The sequence below is a fragment of the Pleuronectes platessa genome, chromosome 18 (assembly GCF_947347685.1).
Source record: "Pleuronectes platessa chromosome 18, fPlePla1.1, whole genome shotgun sequence".
NCBI lineage: Eukaryota > Metazoa > Chordata > Actinopteri > Pleuronectiformes > Pleuronectidae > Pleuronectes > Pleuronectes platessa.
Genome location: NC_070643.1, coordinates 23033277 through 23052175, shown reverse-complemented (window position 1 = coordinate 23052175; position 18899 = coordinate 23033277). Strand labels below are relative to the sequence as shown.

Below are 18899 nucleotides of genomic sequence, written 5' to 3'. Positions count from 1 at the left end.
TCACTCACCTTATTAAATTAGTAAAAATTTTACTTTCCTCATTTAATCAACTTAATTGAACTATTCGACTGTTTGATTAAAATCTCTTCTAAGTGGTAAATGGTTTTGAATTTATTAATCTCTTCTAGTCTTGAGGACTCAAAGCTCTTCACAGTTTTACATACACACAGAGCATCTATATGCATCTATATATCGATATTCTATGAGGGGGGGGCATTCGGGGTTCAGCATCTTGCCCAGGGACACTTCGGCATACAGATGGGTCGGACTGGGGATCGAACTGCCGACCTTCAGGTTGGAGGAGGACCTCTCTACCCCTCAGCCACAGCCGCCCATGGCGGAACCTTTGAAGAGCGGACCCTGTTTCCTGTCGGACTCTTTCACTGTAGGACGTGTTTACACTCTGGATGGATACATGTCCGGGGACCGGATCACCTCCACGCCGACCCGCGGCTCTCCGCCCCGAGATCCCGGAGCCGCGGACCTGTCGGAGATGGAGACTCTGCGGATATTCGTGAACCAGCGGCTCGCGGCGGTGGTCGAAGACATCGTGGCGGTGTTCGGTAGAACCCTGGCCCGGTACCGGGAGCAGATCGACCGCCAGCAGCAGCAGCTGGACGGACTGAAGTCCGAGGAGGGCGCATGGATCTGGGCAGCAGGTCAGGACTTAACCCGGGTCAAAGAACCGGCGGTTATTATTATTATTATTATTATTATTATTATTATTATTGTTATCTCTCCTGCTAATGTGGATTAGCTGATGCTGCTGCCATGGTAACTGACCATTGACTTCCTTCAGTGATCAAACCTTCTGACGTCACTTCCTGGTTCCATGATGAGTCAGTTTGATTGATTGGTTGTTCTGCTCCTTAGACCCTCAGTGCGCCCCCTCATGGATCAAAGCGTGTCCTGACCAGCAGCTGGGACAGCTGGTTCAGACCGATGGTGCTGAGGAGGGGCCCCGAGCCTCGGGCCCGCTCATTGAATGTGAAGCTGAAGGTGGAGAATCTGGTGACGGAGCCTCTGACTCTGACACAGAGGACAGCAAAGAGTACCGGAGACCAGAGGAGTCCACAGGTCAAAGGTCACCACAGCAGCAGGACGAAGTGTCACTCCCACCGCTGTTCAGCTGTCATGTCTGCGGACAGAGCTTCGGCCGGAGGGCGACACTGGTGCAGCACGTCCGCAGCCACACGGGCGAGAAGCCGTTCAGCTGCTCGTACTGAGAAGGGAAACCTGACGGTGAACCTGCGGACCAGTCCGCTGAGTGGACCAGTCCGCTGAGTGGACCAGTCCGCTCAGCGGCCGTACTGGGGCTCCTGTCCTGCTTCCAGAAACACCTTGTGTCAGAGGAGAGGCCTCAGCCCGACATGAACCTTGACATGTGACACGTGTCACAGCTCTGAACATGGAGAAGCTGACAATATCAAAATGGAGAAAGGGAATAAGATTTAAAATGCACAAACATTATTTTAAAAGACAACATTTGAGAGTAAACATTTTGTCATGTTTAAAAATAAAGATAGAATCAGTTACTGCAGTTTTAAATACTTTTACTTCAAAGTTCAGAGAACTTCACCCTTCATCATTTAACAATAAAAAATATGAAAACACTCTGAATAAAAATCTGCCACTGATGCAGTTTAACATTTATCATCAATGAAACATGCACATAAAACAGCTCATCTTTCATTTCATGTAACTTAACACATTATATTAATATATATCAATATATATCATAGTAAAAAAATATTTTCTTAAATAAAAAGTCAAAGACGTTGTGATGTAGCAGCTCTGCTCCTCCAGCAGGAGGCAGTGACGCATCCCAGCTGCACACTGAGCATGCGCAGGGACATGAACCCGGAAGTGTGAGAGGTAAACATGTCGAAGATCCAGATGTTGCAGCTGCTCATCACGCAGCGACTCAGCGCGGCCGCGGAGGAAATCTTCCGAGTGTTCGGGAGAACCATCGCGGAGTACGAGGAGGAGATCTCCCGCTCCAAGCGGGAGATCGACCGCCAGAGGAGGCTGCTGGATCTGAGCAGGAAGCCCCGGGTCGCGGTGCAGCTCAGCGGCGGAGGTGAGTGGAAGTGTCCGTTCTGTCGCTCCTTACCGGAGAGTGAGCCCGGACGCATTTTAACATCAATGACTGTTGTTTCTAATATTGATGTTGCAAACTGACTAAATCAATTTCTTCTTCTCCTCTTTCTTCTTCTTCTTCTTTGTGTCTTGGTCTTCTCCTCCTCCTTCTCCTCAGCTCTTTGTGAGCAGCAGGACTGGAGGTTCAGTGTCGACCTGAACGAGATGAAGTCTCCTCAGATCAAAGAGGAGGACGAGGAGTCGTGGTCCACTCAGCAGGAGGAGACGCAGCAGACGATGGAGCAGAATGACGTGAAGCTGTTCCAGAGTGACGGAACCGAGGAGGAGGTCAACAACCACACGACTTCGTCAATGTTCCAGAGACAGGAGGAGGAGGAGGAGGAGGAGGAGGAGGACCCTCGGCAAGGGACGTCAGTAGAGGATGAAAATCTGAGCTTGACTCAGCCGGAGCTGGACGCTCCTCTGTCCGAGGTGGTGGACTCGTACATCTGCACCATCTGTGGCCGAGCCTTCGCTCAGCGCGGCCACTGGGCCAAACACGTGCAGGTGCACCGGAGCGTCGACAGCAAAGTGGACAAGTCGTACACGTGTGACATTTGCGGGAAGAGGCTGACGCGGTTCGACGGTTATCAGAAGCACCTGAGGATCCACACGGGCGAGAAGCCGTACTGCTGCGACGAGTGCGGCCGCAGGTTCAGCGACAACTCGAACTACAAGCGACACATTCGCACACACGCTGGAGCGATTCAGAGGAGAAGCCTCTATTCAAACTTGGAGACTGAAAACTGAACATCTCATCATTTCTCCTCTTCAATCAGTGTGGACCACGTTTGACATGTAAATAAATCTAAAGTTTTTTATATTTATTAACATGGACCAAGACACAGATTCTTATTTTTATAACAGAAATAATTAAACATTAAAACACTCATCAGTGTTTGTTTATTAAAGCCTGTGATCAATAACGATTTTATTTTCTCTGAGTCACATTTATGATTTTAACTTTAACAGAACCACAGCTGCCTCGAGTGAACTGTTCCCTCTAGAACACTGAGAACATCTGCAGCAGATGTTCCCAGATAAAATCTCTGATGCACCTTTTAAAGTTGAGGAACAGACTCGATATCTGAGAAGTTTGTTCAGTAAACGTCTTTGAAAGAAAACCTAAGATATTTCTCTTTACTTCAGACTTTAACTAGATCTTACAACTCTCATTACGAGTTACATGGTTTTACATTTATCATCTATATTGTATTTAAAGCACTTCGAGCTGCTTTTCTTGTATGAAAGGTGCTGTACAAAAAAGTTAATTTAAAATAGTTCACTCCGTGACGAGACATTTCCTGACAGTCACATGAGCGTTTATTTACACTGAGACCATTTCTACTGAAGGTTTCTAACGTTAAATACACTGAATCTGAAAACTCAAATCTCATGCTTCACATCCTGAAACGGGGTCTGATCCATTCACCTTCAAGACCGTCAGGAAACTAAATGTTTGTAGGATGAGACGTACAGAAAAGTCCTGAGGACATTCAGGCCTCCATCAGTTTCTGCTGCTCACTTGAAATTTATTCAGACATTAAAAACTCTTCAGGAACTCATGGACACACCAGAGACTGAAACTGTTTTCAGTCCTGATTCGAAGTCCTGACATGTTTCTGACACGTTTGGATGTTCTCAGTAACATGTGTGTAACATGTCAGAGTCCATGTGAGGAACCAGCAGGACAATGTGTGGAAGCTTCCCAGTGAGCGAGTGGACGTGTGGATGAGGTTTCTAACACGTGACGTGAAACTGGAAGAACACAAAGATCTCAGGATGAAGAAGAGGAGCCGGACACGTAGAAGATGAAGACGTCCACTTGGAAACACGAGGAGATTCCAGATCTTCTGGTGATGAGGGCCGACTCCGGTGTGGACGAGCTGTAAACAACAACACTGATCTGTCCACAGCAGAGTTTAAACATCATGTCCCGCCTCCTGCTGCTCTACAGGCTCCGCCCCTCACCTGGATGTTCCTGTTTGAACGAGTCGGACCCGACAACCTGCTGCTGCTGCTTCACAAACACTAGCTACACAACATATCCGGATGATATTTTACAGTTTGTGTGTGTAAACACACTCCCTTCAGTGGTTACCAGTGACTCCCACATCCAGGACATGGTCAGACCTTACAGCCCAGCCCGTCCACTCCGCATTGGCCAATCAGCTGGATAGAAAGGATATGAAATGTAAAACAGACTTTATCAGAGGATCCAGGACTTTCACCCAAACCCTCCCAGCCCCTGGGCCCCCAGAGGTCCCTACATCTCCTGGAGCTAAGGACCAGAACCCATGAGACCCTCAGCATCTTCTGTCTATGAACGAGAACATCACTGATTTCAGATGAAACACGTTAAACTACGGTTGTGTTGACTGCCTAAAATTATGTTTATTGCTTATTTTCTTACTTTAAACAAGACAAAAAACATTGAGCAGAACTTTATGAACCGACTCAACTTCGTCTATTGTCTCTGGACTTCAGAACGTCACTTTAGAAACCAGGAGAGAGAAAATGCTTTGAAGAAAAGATCAAACTTTACAAACGTTTATTGAAGCTGATTTATGAAAAAGTCTGCTCTGAGGTTAAAGAGACAACTGAAATCGTTTGAGGTAAATTAGTCATTTTAATTGATTTTAAGGATCAATTGAACTAATTCAACAAAAATGAATTGAATGAATCACGTTTGATCTCACTTCTCCTTCTCTCGTTGACATGTTGGTTCATTAAAGTCTTTCAAACTTCACAAGCAATGATGTTTGTTTTTCTTTCATTTTCACGTTTTCAGTGTTTTTTTCTCTCTGAACACAAATTGTTTGATCGATGTCCTGGAGAAACGTTCAGCGGAGACGGTAGATCAGCTCTTTGTCTCGTCAGGGCTGAATCATCGATGTCCTTCACTGCTGGAATGTCTCCTGTGGATGTTCATCGATGCTCAGCGCCGTTCTGCTCATGACTGTGAGCCCAGCTGTTAGGATCCAGTGGTGAAGCAGCGGGGCGGCGCTGGCCCCCTTGTCTCAGTGGAGCAATAAGGGACTACAGGAAACTGATGAGTCCTCTGTGTCCTTCGTCCCATCATAGCTCTTGTTTTGTCATGTGGCAGCAGCGTGTCGGTGTTTCACTCAGAGAGGACGGCAGCTACCATCATGGCCCCACCTCCTCTCCCAGTTTCAGTAGTTGTATTTTCCCACCTCTGTTGCTGAGGCCGCTGTGTTTGGCAGGAACAAGGGTTTAGGCGGGACTTGAGGTTTGAGCGACGCCGTTCTCCGGACGATCGCCGCCCGCTGCACGTGTGGCCCGTCGGTGTAGCTGTGCTGCCGCGTCAGGCAGCTGCTGGTGACCAACGGCCGCTGGCTCTCACAGTGGATTCTGGCCGGGGGGCCATTGCTGCTGCTGTTGGTGTTCATCCTGGCTAGAAAGTGAGCATGCTGCGCCCCCCGCTGGTTGAAGCTGTGGTGACGGGGAACAGCAGCTCCCCCACTGCCCATTTTGATTAGCGAGTGGCGTTGGGAGTGGTGGCGTGCCACAGAGACACTGCTTATTCCAAGTCTCTCTGGGATCCCCTTTGGCTGGAGCGGTGTGGAGGAGGAAGAAGAGGAGGTGGCGAAGGAGGAGGCAGAATTTTGGGAGGGTGCGTCCAAACGTTTGTGAAGGGCGTCCCTCGGCAGCGCGGCGGTGCTGTTGTACAATGCACCTTCAGTCTCTGGGATCTTCTGCTGGTGGTGACGACAACCTCCACAGTGGCTGTTGATGCTGTGGTGGTTGCTATGGTGATGGCTGTGGTGGGTCAGGTGACCCTGATCAACGGGATGATGTTGCCCCCCCGAGGCCGACGGCCCCGGAAGCAGCGAGGACGAGGAGATGGAGGTGAGGACCTTGATGCCCCCGGTGCCTGACGCACTGACCTCGTGGATGTGTTTCAGCAGCTCGTCGAGCGCCGACACGTTCGCCGCCGCCTGCGCAAGAGACAGCTGCGAATGGTGATGATGGTAGACTCCGCCTCCAGATCCTCCCTCTCCTCCCCCACCTCCTCCTCCACCTCTTGTTGTCACACGTCGCTCCTCATTCAAGACCTCTCTCTCCTCAGGGAGGTGCAGCGAAGTCGAAGAAGTTCCGTGGGCTGCTCCATTGCTCAGACTGTTGCCATGGTGATGTGGGCGGGGGAACACCTGCGGTGTGAACGAGTTCCCGACGACGGCCACGAAACCCGGACTGGATCCAGTCTGGAGGCTTTTGGCCACTGTGTTGTTGAAGTATTGGTTCTTCTCGTACTGAAGCTGCTGCAGAGCCTTCATGCTCTTGATGGGCAGCTGGGGGGTGGAGTCCGGGGTGGGCAGACCGGACAGCTCACCGTCCGTCTCCGACAAAGACTGAAGAGAAGTTGTTACCTGTTGAACATCAACGTGTTAGCATCGGAAAGCCCGGTCACATGACTGAAGACTCCTGTAGCAGTTTACCCTTTGCTTTATGCTAAGCTAAGCTTATCGCACCTGTAGTGAACACAGACATGAGACTGATATTTATCTTCCTCCTCTTGAAGAAGATTCAGTTTCTCTGACACGTTGTTTCAACAGATTGATGAAGATGTTATTTCAACGCTCACCTGCGACCCGTTGAGCTCAGGGTCTCCCAGCGACAGGCCTGGCTGTCCGCTCGGGATGGAGGAGCTGTCCATCTTTGGAGTTGACACGTCCAGTTTGTGTTCCTGTGGGACGATGGAACAAGAGAAGAAGAATGAGAGCAGGTGGAACCAGGTTTCGTTCATCTCGCCCTTGTCCACTCACCTTCGGCGCTCGCTCCAGCAGACCGTTGAGCTTGGCGAGAGATCTCAGCGACAGAGCGTGAGGCAGCGACATCTCAGAGTCTTTTCCCAGACGCCGTGCCCGCTGAGCAGCACTGCGTCCGCAGTAGCATGACATCATAAAGCCTGACAACATGGCACCCAAGAAGAAAGCCACCAACACGCAGGCGATCAGAAGTGTATAGTGGACGTTAGCTGCGGCGCGTTGATCCACATCTGGAAGACGATGAACACCTGGAGACACAGGATGAGTCAAACCAATAAATCTGTTTCTAATTTAGTCAAAGACAAATTTATATTTTAGAATCAAACTGTGAACAATAATAAACATAAAATATATCTCTTGATTTCAACTCTTCACCTAAGGAATGTGTGTGTGTGTGTGTGTGTGTGTGTGTGTGTGTGTGTGTGTGTGTGTGTGTGTGTGTGTGTGTGTGTGTGTGTGTGTGTGTGTGTGTGTGTGTGTGTGTGTGTGTTACCCTAACAAGATATAGTAGAGCCATTATCTTAATTTATTCTTTTGGGAGATGTCCAAAAATTATACAATATTATAACAGAACCCTCTCGTCTCATCATGATCATCTTCTTCTCCATCAGGAATAAAACTCTACTTCCTGTAACAATTTCTAACGTAAAGTTCACAGAAGAATCACCATCATTTACATGAACAGAAATTGTTGCATGAACGTAGCCCCGGCGCTGCAGCATGACTCTGTGTGTTGGTTTTCTACACAACTCCATCTCCCATGATTCTCTGCAGCTGAAATCAAGCAAAAACCAAAAGGAGCTTCTTACCGAAGGCGGAGTCGACTCCGGACTCTTGGTTTCGTGTCATAACGAAAATGTCACCTGCAAAAATTTAATAGATAAAAAAACTGCAAGAAAAGATGTCATTGGTCTTATTGTGTAGTTAAATGTGTGTATCAGATGTGTAGTTCTCTCACCCTGGCAGCCGTCACCGAGGAGCGAGTGGTCGCCCTCGACGTCCTGCTCAAACCCCGACCTGAGGAAACACGGGAATCGAACCAGACACAGACTCAGTGTCCACGGTGGCAGAGCCAAGACAACGCTAATTACATTATGTCACATCCGTCTTCTCCAGCTCATTGTTCAGTGTGAAGACAGAGGTCGACCGAGGGGACAGACGACTAGGAGGCTGACACCCGACCAATCAGGAGACACACAGTGACAAACGGCGGCCATTATGCACGAAATCTCAACCACTGCGTCTCCGCAGCAGGAAAAGTTAAGTTGCGTTCAGGTTAGCGCGTCTCCAGTAAATGAAGTCTGCGCCTAAGACTCTGTTTAACGCGTCCACTGACAGTTCCCTCCAACCTTCAGACAATCCAGAGAAGAGTCAGAAACAAGTCCTAGAGGAATCAAGAGACCTCATTTAAAGTCTTTATAGATTCATGTTTTTAAAAACGCTTTAACGGTCATTTTACTTCTTGTCAACACACATCAACATGTTGTAAAAACATAAAAATACCGAGCAACAGAGTCTTGGGCCTGATTCAAACCCCTGGATCATCAGCTTGCTGTCCTCGGGGGGGGGGGGGAGACCATGGCGGGTATAAGGCAGGTGATCGACCAGCGTCAGTGGAATGCAGCGAGTGGAGCACTGAGAGAGGAACGTTCTACTTCTCGGTCAGCACCCGACTTTGTGGACTTTTAAATGAGACTGACTTGGACTGTGGTGATGTCATGGCGAGTGCGTGGGAGGAGCCAGGCAGAAACTGTGCTAAGTTATTTAGCTGCGACTCGTGTGGTGGATCTAATCTGCGGTTCATCAGTAAACACGTTCACAGTCGACAGCCATGATAACATCGGGTTTTTATTTCAACTCTGTCTTTAATTATTTTCCACATTTGAACATGTATTTTGTCAATCAAATGTTTTTCATATAGCCCATATTGACAAATCATCTTTTGTCTTCTATAATGAGATGATTTCCTCTCGTCAGTAAACCCTCCTCATCTGTCACAGCCCAACTCACTCACTCACTGGCTCAACATTTATCTCCTCATCGCTCATCTCTCTCCGTCTCCGTGGGACGAGCTGAGACAAACTGAGTGAGATCCTGCACCTGAACGCCTCGTTCATGAGGTCACACAACAGGATTTATATTCAGGCTCTGAAGCTGCTCACGGAGACGACGGTGCAAACAGGAGGTTTCAGTTTAACACGATGAAGATTTAACAAACTGCTTTAACGTGCGGTCGTCACTTCATATAAAGACACGAGACAGATGTGAATCTTTCAATCTGTCCAAGGAAACTTCTTCACTTCAACTCCGACACTTTAGATCTTTTAGACGTTTTCTCAGCTTCATTTCTTTAGGTTGATTTTCTTCTCTCTGGTTAGGGTTAGGGTCGCAGATCTCACTTCCTCTCTCCTCTTCATCACTCGTCTTCGCTTGGCTTCTTCCTTTCTGCCTCTTGCATCATATCTTTGTTTAATTTCTCGTCAAATTTTGTATCTACACGCACTCGTCCTGTCCGGTTTAATCTCTTGTTTAAAATGTCAGCTCTAGTTTTCTTCAGTTTCCTGTGAGTTTAGCAGCTGAAGGGAAACCAGGTGATCATCAGATCCGTTTGACAGGACTGATTCAGGATTTCTTCACCACATCAGGACTTTACAAACACAGAAACTGGAGAAACTATCTCCACAGCCGAAGTCTCAGATCAACATTTCATTCTTTAAATGTTGGGAAATGTGTTTTTCTCTATCATCTTCTTTCTTCAGCTGCAACAGTTTCATGATGTTTCAGAGTAATATCTTTATCTAAACACTTTCCTCCTTTTCATCCCTCCATCATCAGCATCGTCATTATTGATTATAGATTATTATTTCTCCTCCTGTGTTTCTATGACAAACTCCTGAATGATCTCAAACTATTTATACCACATTGTGCACATACACTTCACGCCTGCATTTTAATATGAGTTGACCTTATGTCTTCACATTCATCTTTTTACTTTGGCAGCCAGCGTGAAAGGCATCGTGGATTTACATCTTCAACATATACGACATTTGGCTCACCGCAGCAGATTTATGATCATCAGAGTTGTCAGAGCTTTATTATCTGTCAGATGGACGAGGAAGTGACAGAAAGAAAGAGAGAGAGAGAGAGAGAGAGAGAGAGGGGGGATACGTACTTGAAACCCGGCGCCATGTTGGCACAACTCCCAGTCCGCAGCCAGATGCAGTATGGGTCACGAGAGGCCAGACAGGCTCTGCAGACACAAACGTTTCACATTTCCTTTCATTTAAAAACCTCTGTTGTGTTTATATATATTTCAGTTAGCTGCAATTTTTACCTTTACCAATAGGTGTCACTAAATCCTACGGACTGAACCATTCATGTAATAATCATAAAAGATATTGTCATCACGTACATGTGGAGATTTAGAACAGATGACCTGCAGTGGCACCTTTCAGGACAGATATATCATACTACTATAATTTGTATCTAACATGAAAACAATTCTTCACACACAAACACACACACAAACACACACACAAACACACACACACGCACATGCACACGCACACGCACACACACACACCTCCACTCAAGAGCATCTTTTAGAAACTTGTCTGTTGTGGAGTCACAGTTGTTGCAACCTCATTAATACCAGTCTGATCATTGAGTATGTGTGTGTATATGTGTGTGTGTGTGTGTGTGTGTGTGTGATGAACGACCTCTAATTTCGACGGCACACACACTATTGATTATGTTTCCAAATCAAGCTTCACATTTTTAAGTTTAGTTAAAATTGATGGAATTTTATTTACAGAACAAACATATCAGTGAGTTTGTCTGAACATCTGTATTTCAGGTGCAGAGTGTTCGGGTTTGATCCAGATGTGTTTTTTTCTGGACCTGAAAACGTTTCCTCACTTTCTACACGACCCGTGTTGAGGACAGCGACTCAGCGGCGTTCGGATCACACAGCTGCTGAAGGCCACGAACAAAGCATGATGCTCTTTATCCAGCTCCAGTCCCAGAACCCTCCTGTCCTCCTGACCCTGAACGTTACACCTGGACAACCACAGGAAGGAAGGAGAATACCTTTGTCTTAAAACAGATCATTCTGCCGCTCACGGAGACGTCAGTACGAGAGCACACGAGTCTCACTTGGACGGGTTGTAAACGTCGATGTCTTCCAGCAGCTTGGAGCCGAAGCTGTCGTTGGGATGAAGACTCGCCAGAACCTTGAGGACTCGTCCGTCGTCCGAGCCGAGGAACATGACGGTGCGGTCTTTGAAGGGACCGGCCAGAACATCCACAACGATCTGAGTCAACTTGGACCTGAGAGAAAAAAAAGACAAATAGTTTGAAACATTTCAAACTTTGTCACAAACATAAACATAAACATAAATATGAGTTCAAATGCTGAACGACTTCATGATTAAGTTAACGATTTAACGGACTGGTTGATGTGTCTCATCACAAGTCGAGCCGGGTTCGATGCCGGCCTGTTTCCTACGTGTTACCTGCTGGACGTGCGGGTGAAGCAGGGCCGGTCGTTGAGCGAGGGAACCGCTTCGTCCATCAGAGGATACGACTTGATGAAAGTTAGCGTCTCATCGGGAAACTGAACAGACGACTTGTATTCTGCAGCCGAACCATCGCCTGCACACACACCAGGTCTGAAAAACAAAAACATGTCAAGTCATATGTGCCGTTCTTCTTTTTAATCATCTTGGTGATCGTCAACGATCTTTAGTCTGTGATTTGATGATTTGTTTTATGCTGAAGACACAAAGCTCTCACCTCGGTCTGGGAACCAGCTCATCAGGAACCGGTGTCCAGGATGAGTCGCTGGTCTTCTGCTCCTTGAATTTTCCATTGAAGACTTTCTCGATATCGTCCATGTAAAACGCACAAACTGCAGAACCAGGGATACTGACAAAAGAAAATCATCGTTCAATAAGACAAGAGTCTTTCTGAGTGAAGATGTTAAATAACGTCAGTATGACGAGAACCTAGCCTGGAGGCCAGACGAACTTAGCCCCGCCCACAACAATTTGGTCGGGCAGTTCGGTCTGGAGTCGCTCCATTGGGAAAAAATTATGGCCCGACCGGGCCAATCAGATTGTCAGGGCGGGCTTTATACGATGATTGACAGATGATCAACGGTAACGTAATCAACCACATCATCACAGTGCCCTCGGGTTGAATTCGTTTTCAACAAACATGGCTGCCGCTGGCGAGCTGAGATGTGTAGATGCTGCCATTGAGTCTGTTTTAGAAGACATCGACAGCGCATTCATTTTGAAAGAGGAACACAGAACGTGGAGGCGACGCCAGAGCACCGCGCTAATCCCTATCGCCCCGGCGCTTGGCTGTTCACACCGGACACTGAAGCGAGGCTGAACCGCCGGGCAGCGCTAATAATATCACCCGTTGATCCAGTAGATCGCTGCACGGCTTTGTGCCGGTCACACCGGAGGCTGAAGCACCGCGAGGAGCCAAGGCTGCCTCGCGGTGCTTCAGCCTCCGGTGTGACCGGCACAAAGTTTTAACATGGGAGTGGATGGGAGCCAGCTGTTATTTAAGGCTTGGCGCTGCGCTGAAGCGTCCGGTGTGAACCCAGCGTTAGTAAATAACTCACAATGCGATGCTTTGCATACGTCACATACTACGTTGCTCTGATTGGTTGTAGGTCTATCCAATTGAGCGAAGAGGAATTTTACTTCCTGGTCAGTTGAAACACGCCCCATCATTTTTTCCCAATGGAGCGACTCCAGACCGAACTGCCCGACCAAAATGTTGTGGGCGGGGCTAAGTTCGTCTGGCATCCAGGCTAACGAGAACCATCAACTGATACATGATGTCAAACTATGACTGAAAAACATGATGGCTTTGGCCACTAGGTGTCACCAGCACAGAGACTTAACAACAGCCACGAGAGACTCGCTCACACGCAAACACACACACACACACACACACACCTGTTGGCTTGAGTGGTGAACACTCCAACCACAGCAGGTCTCTGGTTGATCTGCAGAACGTTGGTGAGAGACTGAAGAACGTCGAAGTAGAAGAACGAATCTCCAGGAACCGAACAGTTCAGACGAGCCTGAGAACGCACACACACACACACACACACACACACACACACACACACACACACACACACACACACACACACACACACACACACACACACACACACACACACACACACACACACACACACACACACACACACACACACACACACACGTGTTACTGGGACTCATTCAGTTCCTGTTGCAGTGGGAACCGGAGTTTGATTGGCACCTTGAGGAACGACGTCCAGTATCGCTCCAGAACTCGGGGAGATCCTCCGTTATCGTTCTTACAAACACGAGCAACACGAGAAAACACCACCTGACCAACGAGAGGAGGAGTTTAATCAAACAGGCTTCGACTGAACGTCATCATGTTTGTTTCGTTACGATGACGACTTATGATCGCACCTTTCCCAGAGCCGTGTACTCCACCGCCATCTCACTCAGGAAGAAGTAGACATAGTTTCCATAGTCAATGGCGTGCAGGAAGTGAGGCTCTGTTGGGGTTGGGGGGGAGGGTTAGGGTTATGTAACCTCATGTGTCATGGCTTAGTAATAATAATAATAATAATAATAATAATAAAAGACCTCGGAGCCACTTGGAGTCGTACTTGACGGTCCTGAGCACCGGCCGGTCGTCTCCCAGGCTCCTGTAGATGACGGCATCGCTCGCCAGGAAGTCCGTCATGGTGGCCGAGTAGAAGTCGCCCCCTGAGGAAACAGTCACATGATCAACTTCACGCTGAAACACTGAATTTCAGGTTCGTCTGTTTACTTTGTGAGATTAAACTGAACATAAAACACAGGAAGTGACATGGTGACTCCGTCTTTGACAGGAGTTGCAGGTGCGTTCGACTTGATGCATCGCTGATTGAACACAATGCATGATGGTCCTAACACAATGCATGCTGGTTAGAATTCTTGTCCGACTTCATTCAGGACTGCAAAAAGTCACGTGACCTCAAACATGGCGTGAGTGAGCCGGCTGAAGTGAGACAGTTGACTGAGAACTTTGTTTCAGCTGAAAATGTCAGTGAGTAAAAACAAAGACAAGTCAGGAGATGAAATCCATCTCATCGACTCTGGAGAGAAATAAACATAGACAACGTTTTTTCTTCTTCATTAATCAGCACATTGGAAACATTGAATAATTCACATGAAACAACAGAACAGATACAAACTGCCAGTGCTTGTATAGCTTCACAAAATATAAATATATATATATATGTATTTATTACAAGGGTAAGAGGGAAATAATGTCCCTGTATATGATTTACAGAGCAGAAAACAAATCTGAATTATTAACATAAAACACAACAGACGTCATGCGTGTGAGCTTCAGCCAATCAGAGCAGAGCGATGACGTACTGGAGGAGAGAAGCTGAACGGTCTGACTCTCCGACATCTGTTGAGGACACGTGACCTAGTGATGTTTTACAGCGATGGAGGAAGTCGGACAAAAATTCTACCCAGCATGCATTGTGTTAAGTCAGCGCTGCATTAAGTCGAACACACATAACGTGACAAGTTCAACACAGGAAGTGACAAGTTCAAAAAAAGAAGTGAAAGGTTTAGTTTATTCTGAATTAATGAAATGATCAGATCCACTTCTAATCTGGACTCATAGTTCAGTTTATTGTTTTCATCTTCACATGATCAACCATCAACTTGTCGATACAGAAAACAACATCAGTACAAACAGCTTAAACACGACAACATGTTGATACGTCAACACATGGACTCACCTGCGAACAGTCCCACGTTGGACTGATGAGACTCGAAGGGACAGCGGGCCTGTCCCAGCACGTCCTCCCCCACCCGGTCCAACGACGTCATCTGAGGTGAGGGGGAAGCAGAATGAACAACTTCCTGTTTCTCCACAGCTGCGTTCAAATCAGTGAATCATAAAACTTCTTCAAAACATCAGCTGATTATTATTCACCGTCGCAACACCAATCCTTATCAGATATTATCAATCAATCAGTGGCAGCTGGTAAATACGAGACCGAGGTCTGTATAAAATATTAAACATAAATATATAATGATATCTAACTGGTACAATGCTCCTGGTCAAAGGTCAGCACCTGTGAACATTCAATACAAGTTCTTTTCAAACTGTGTTTGGTTAATTTTGGTCTAAATACATTAACTTCCTGGTTCAGGGCCGTGACCCGAGGCTGTTCTTTAATTGGTTGTTGCAGATTTTCCACAGGACACAGATCTCTGCGCACCTTTTTAATTTTTGATGTGATTGGTCGAGCCTGACCGGTCAAGATATGATACTTCAGGTGGAAATGTGGTAAATCCAGAGATTTCTTTACAAAAACACAACAAGAAATAAACAGGATGAAGGATCTTGTTCAGGAGAAACAGACGTGAGAACTGGACGTGGTTTTAATATCTTCTACTCCTTCACGGCAGATATGATCAATTACAATGATTTATTTTCTGTTATATTTAGTTTATAATAATAACGACACAGGAAACCCAGGGACCTGATGTGATGTGAACGGCCAGATAGCATCATTTCACAGAATGGATAAGGTCAAAGGTCAGCGGTGTGACCTCAGAGTAGAACCATTTTAAACATTAAGGTGAAGTTTAGGATCAAAAAGATTTAAATGATTTATAAAGTCTGTATCTGTGTGTGTGTGTGTGTGTGTGTGTGTGTGTGTGTCTATGTGTGTGTCTGTGTGTGTGTTTGTGTGTCTATGTGTGTGTGTCTGTGTGTGTGTGTGTGTGTGTGTGTGTGTGTGTGTGTGTGTGTGTGTCTATGTGTGTGTCTGTGTGTGTGTGTGTGTGTGTGTGTGTGTGTTTCTATGTCTGTGTCTGTGTCTGTGTGTGTGTGTGTGTGTGTGTGTGTGTGTGTGTGTGTGTATGTGTGTGTGTGTGTGTTTCTATGTGTGTGTCTGTGTCTGTGTGTGTGTGTGTGTGTGTGTGTGTGTGTGTGTGTGTGTTTCTATGTGTGTGTCTGTGTGTGTGTGTGTGTGTGTTTCTATGTGTGTGTCTGTGTGTGTGTGTGTGTGTGTGTGTGTGTGTGTGTGTGTGTATGTGTGTGTGTGTGTGTTTCTATGTGTGTGTCTGTGTCTGTGTGTGTGTGTGTGTGTGTGTGTGTGTGTGTGTGTGTGTGTGTTTCTATGTGTGTGTCTGTGTGTGTGTGTGTGTGTGTGTGTTTCTATGTGTGTGTCTGTGTCTGTGTGTGTGTGTGTGTGTGTGTGTGTGTGTGTATGTGTGTGTGTGTGTGTTTCTATGTGTGTGTCTGTGTCTGTGTGTGTGTGTGTGTGTGTGTGTGTATGTGTGTGTGTGTGTGTCTGTGTGTGTGTTGGACCTTGTAGTTTCGACAGGTGGGGAGGAAAGCGTTGGTTCCGCAGGTGAAAAGTGTTTCATCGTTTCTTGGCACCAGAACTTTAACGTAGTTGTAACATTCGTCCTGAAACAAACACACAACAGCAGAAGTGTCAAGTTCGTCATCAGTTGACGAACACACCTGATATTTATTGAATTTTCTCTAAATAATAAATATGAAAGTTTCAGATGCAGATTCATGACACAAATATAAACATCATAAAAACAACCATGGTAAACTCACGCTGTTCTTCCCTCGCACCGTACACTTGCTCACGTCTTCAGATTTCCAAGTCAGCTTCTGAAACATGTAGAAGAAGAAGTGAATATGACCAGATGCCATCATCGTCAGTATCATCTTCATCGTCACAACTATAATTATAAATTAGATTTGAATAAACAAACAAACATTTATACAGAAAGGTCTGTAGACCTGTCTCAGAACATAATTTAGTCACATCATTACTTTTATTTCTTAATTATTTGAATCTGTAAATTTATAGTTATATGATTTCAACTGTAATGTAGTTGTTCCTCTCAGCAGCAGGTCAGAGGTTTGGATCTGTATGAGTGTTATAATGAAGTTAGATTAAAAAAACCAAACATGTTCAGTCCATCTTTCTTCTGATTAAGATTAACTCGTCCCAACTTCCTGTGACCAACTCGACTCTTCCAGCATTAAACTGGTAAATGAAACGTTATTTCACCAGGACGGCACATGGAGACTGAGAGGTCAGAGGTCAGGGGCTTAATAATAGTAATTATGATACCATTTTTTATGTGTGCTTCTTTAATTTATGTGATAGAAATATTTTTAGGAAAAAAAGACAAATGTTTGTCATGTATGACGTCACTCACCAGCTGAGGAATCAACTGGTCCGCTGCCATCGTCAGATTCACCGCAAACACGTGATCCCTGAGGGTATAAAATAACAAAGTCAGTGTGTGTGTGTGTGTGTGTGTGTGTGTGTGTGTGTGTGTGTGTGTGATTGTGTGTGTGTGTGTGTGTGATTTTGTGTTGACCTGGCAGCGATGTACAACATGTGGTTGAGGCGTAACATCCTCTGGAAGTCGAGGCCCAGACGCAGCGTCTCGTTGTCCTGAAGTAAACCCTGAAAACTGGGATAATGATGCGACTCTGCAGAGACACAATCAATCAATCAATCAATCAATCAATCAATCAATCAATCAATCAGAGACCACATGGAGTATTACTAACAGTGAATTTGAGAGCGCTGAGGATATACAGTATATGACTAGGATCAGTATCAGGCCCTGAACTGAGAAGCAGGATTCTGGGTCATCAGGGAACTTCCGGTTCTATGAAGCTCGTCCAGTTGTTGTGGTAAATCACCATGGTAACCTGCTCCAGGGTCAGTTGGAGATAAGAGATCAAACAGTCTGAAGCTCCGCCCCCTGACCAGCCCTTCCTTTGAACAATGACATCATGTTCCTGGAGGATCCGTGGAGCTGGTGTGGTTCGAGTCTCTGAGGAGGACCAGGGTCTTCAGAGACCCACGAGATCCTCTGAGCTCCTCTGATGAGCTTCTGAAAGATCTAGATTCTCCAGAGGATGAACCTCTGTCAGCTGCTGGAGCCCAACAGAACCAGCCTGACCAGTAAAGTGCTCCCAGTACCACAGACTGCAGCTGCTTCACTTACTGGTACTTAGGGGGCTGATCCCTAACCCAAAACAGGCTCAGTAACACTTTGCTTCTCCGTGATGTGTTCTGGGAGCTGAGGCTGATGCTGGTTGTTTTATTCTGGAAGGAGGTCATGTGACAGGAGACCAATCAGTGAAGGTTACGTCATGACAGAAAATAACCAATCAGCAAGCAGCTGAAATTGTCATCGTTTCCAAATGTCTCAGTTTTTTAAACTGAACAGCGTTTACAAACTTCTCGGTTTTATCGGATCTAAGACTTCGGAGTTGCGAGAGTGTCTCATGTTCATTGTCCAATCAGACGAATACTCACGATCCGAGACCACCAGGCTAATTGGCTCCAGGTCTTTGGGGAAGTTCGTGGACGAAGCTGCCTCGGACAGGAAACAGGAAGTGAGGATGAGCAGCGGCATCAGGGGCAGTGCTCGCCATGGTGACGACCAATCAAATGGGGACATTTTATCAGAGGTTGAGGGGGGAGGGCGGGGGGTATGATGTCAGCAGCTCATGGTGGGCGTCGGCTGTGACAACAGAACGAGACAAGAATTAATAATGACACACACACACACACACACACACACACACGCACACACACACACACACACACACACACACACCTATGTCTCACAGGCGAAGCCTCCAATCAGGGGATGTGCAGGAGCTGTAGTGACATCACAGGAAGTTGTCACTGCAGCACGAGTCTCAAACAGGAAGTAAGATGGCGGGGGTGCCCCCCCTGAGACGTCCTGTAACACAAACACAACTAAAGTTTCAACACCAACTAAGACAACACATCACGCTGCCCCCTACTGATTGTCTGTGGAAACTACACTTTCAAGAAGGTGTGTGTGTGCTAGTGTGTGCATGTGTGTCAACGTGTGTGTT

The 18899-nt window shown here is 46.5% G+C and overlaps 3 protein-coding genes across 3 annotated transcripts in view; 2 read left to right on the top strand and 1 right to left on the bottom strand.

Annotated features, from left to right (window-relative positions):
- Positions 1-394: 394 nt before the first annotated feature.
- On the top strand, positions 395-1535 carry LOC128462099 (Krueppel-like factor 13). The gene is made up of 2 exons (XM_053447383.1): positions 395-659; positions 874-1535. Exons 1-2 carry the CDS (start codon positions 416-418, stop codon positions 1224-1226), a joined length of 597 nt encoding a protein of 198 aa, XP_053303358.1. The 5' UTR covers positions 395-415; the 3' UTR covers positions 1227-1535.
- Positions 1263-4891, top strand: LOC128462094 (zinc finger protein 585B). The gene is made up of 2 exons (XM_053447378.1): positions 1263-2080; positions 2258-4891. The coding sequence occupies exons 1-2, from the start codon at positions 1882-1884 to the stop codon at positions 2887-2889; spliced, it is 831 nt and encodes a 276-aa protein (XP_053303353.1). The 5' UTR covers positions 1263-1881; the 3' UTR covers positions 2890-4891.
- The window catches only part of LOC128462081 (semaphorin-6D), a 27094-nt gene continuing 12667 nt past the window's right edge, over positions 4473-18899 (bottom strand). Inside the window, exons 2-22 of the mRNA XM_053447343.1 lie at positions 18632-18760; positions 18328-18535; positions 17375-17489; positions 17210-17267; positions 16596-16652; positions 16335-16436; positions 14752-14842; positions 13595-13717; positions 13415-13503; positions 13236-13325; positions 12905-13032; positions 11724-11855; positions 11444-11599; positions 11085-11258; positions 10848-10988; positions 10102-10179; positions 7888-7946; positions 7739-7792; positions 6927-7177; positions 6746-6847; positions 4473-6512 (exon numbers count right to left, since the gene is read on the bottom strand). Coding sequence (XP_053303318.1) covers positions 5313-6512; positions 6746-6847; positions 6927-7177; positions 7739-7792; positions 7888-7946; positions 10102-10179; positions 10848-10988; positions 11085-11258; positions 11444-11599; positions 11724-11855; positions 12905-13032; positions 13236-13325; positions 13415-13503; positions 13595-13717; positions 14752-14842; positions 16335-16436; positions 16596-16652; positions 17210-17267; positions 17375-17489; positions 18328-18472 — 3345 coding nt within the window. The 5' untranslated portion in view covers positions 18473-18535; positions 18632-18760 and the 3' untranslated portion in view covers positions 4473-5312. The remainder of the gene's footprint in view (positions 6513-6745; positions 6848-6926; positions 7178-7738; positions 7793-7887; positions 7947-10101; positions 10180-10847; positions 10989-11084; positions 11259-11443; positions 11600-11723; positions 11856-12904; positions 13033-13235; positions 13326-13414; positions 13504-13594; positions 13718-14751; positions 14843-16334; positions 16437-16595; positions 16653-17209; positions 17268-17374; positions 17490-18327; positions 18536-18631; positions 18761-18899) is intronic.

Coding starts and splice junctions, on each gene's coding strand:
- LOC128462094 (XM_053447378.1), top strand. CDS start 1,882: ATGTCGAAGATCCAGATGTTGCAGCTGCTCATCACGCAGCGACTCAGC. Junction 2,081..2,257: donor GGTGCAGCTCAGCGGCGGAG/GTGAGTGGAAGT, acceptor CCTTCTCCTCAG/CTCTTTGTGAGCAGCAGGAC.
- LOC128462099 (XM_053447383.1), top strand. CDS start 416: ATGTCCGGGGACCGGATCACCTCCACGCCGACCCGCGGCTCTCCGCCC. Junction 660..873: donor CGCATGGATCTGGGCAGCAG/GTCAGGACTTAA, acceptor TCTGCTCCTTAG/ACCCTCAGTGCGCCCCCTCA.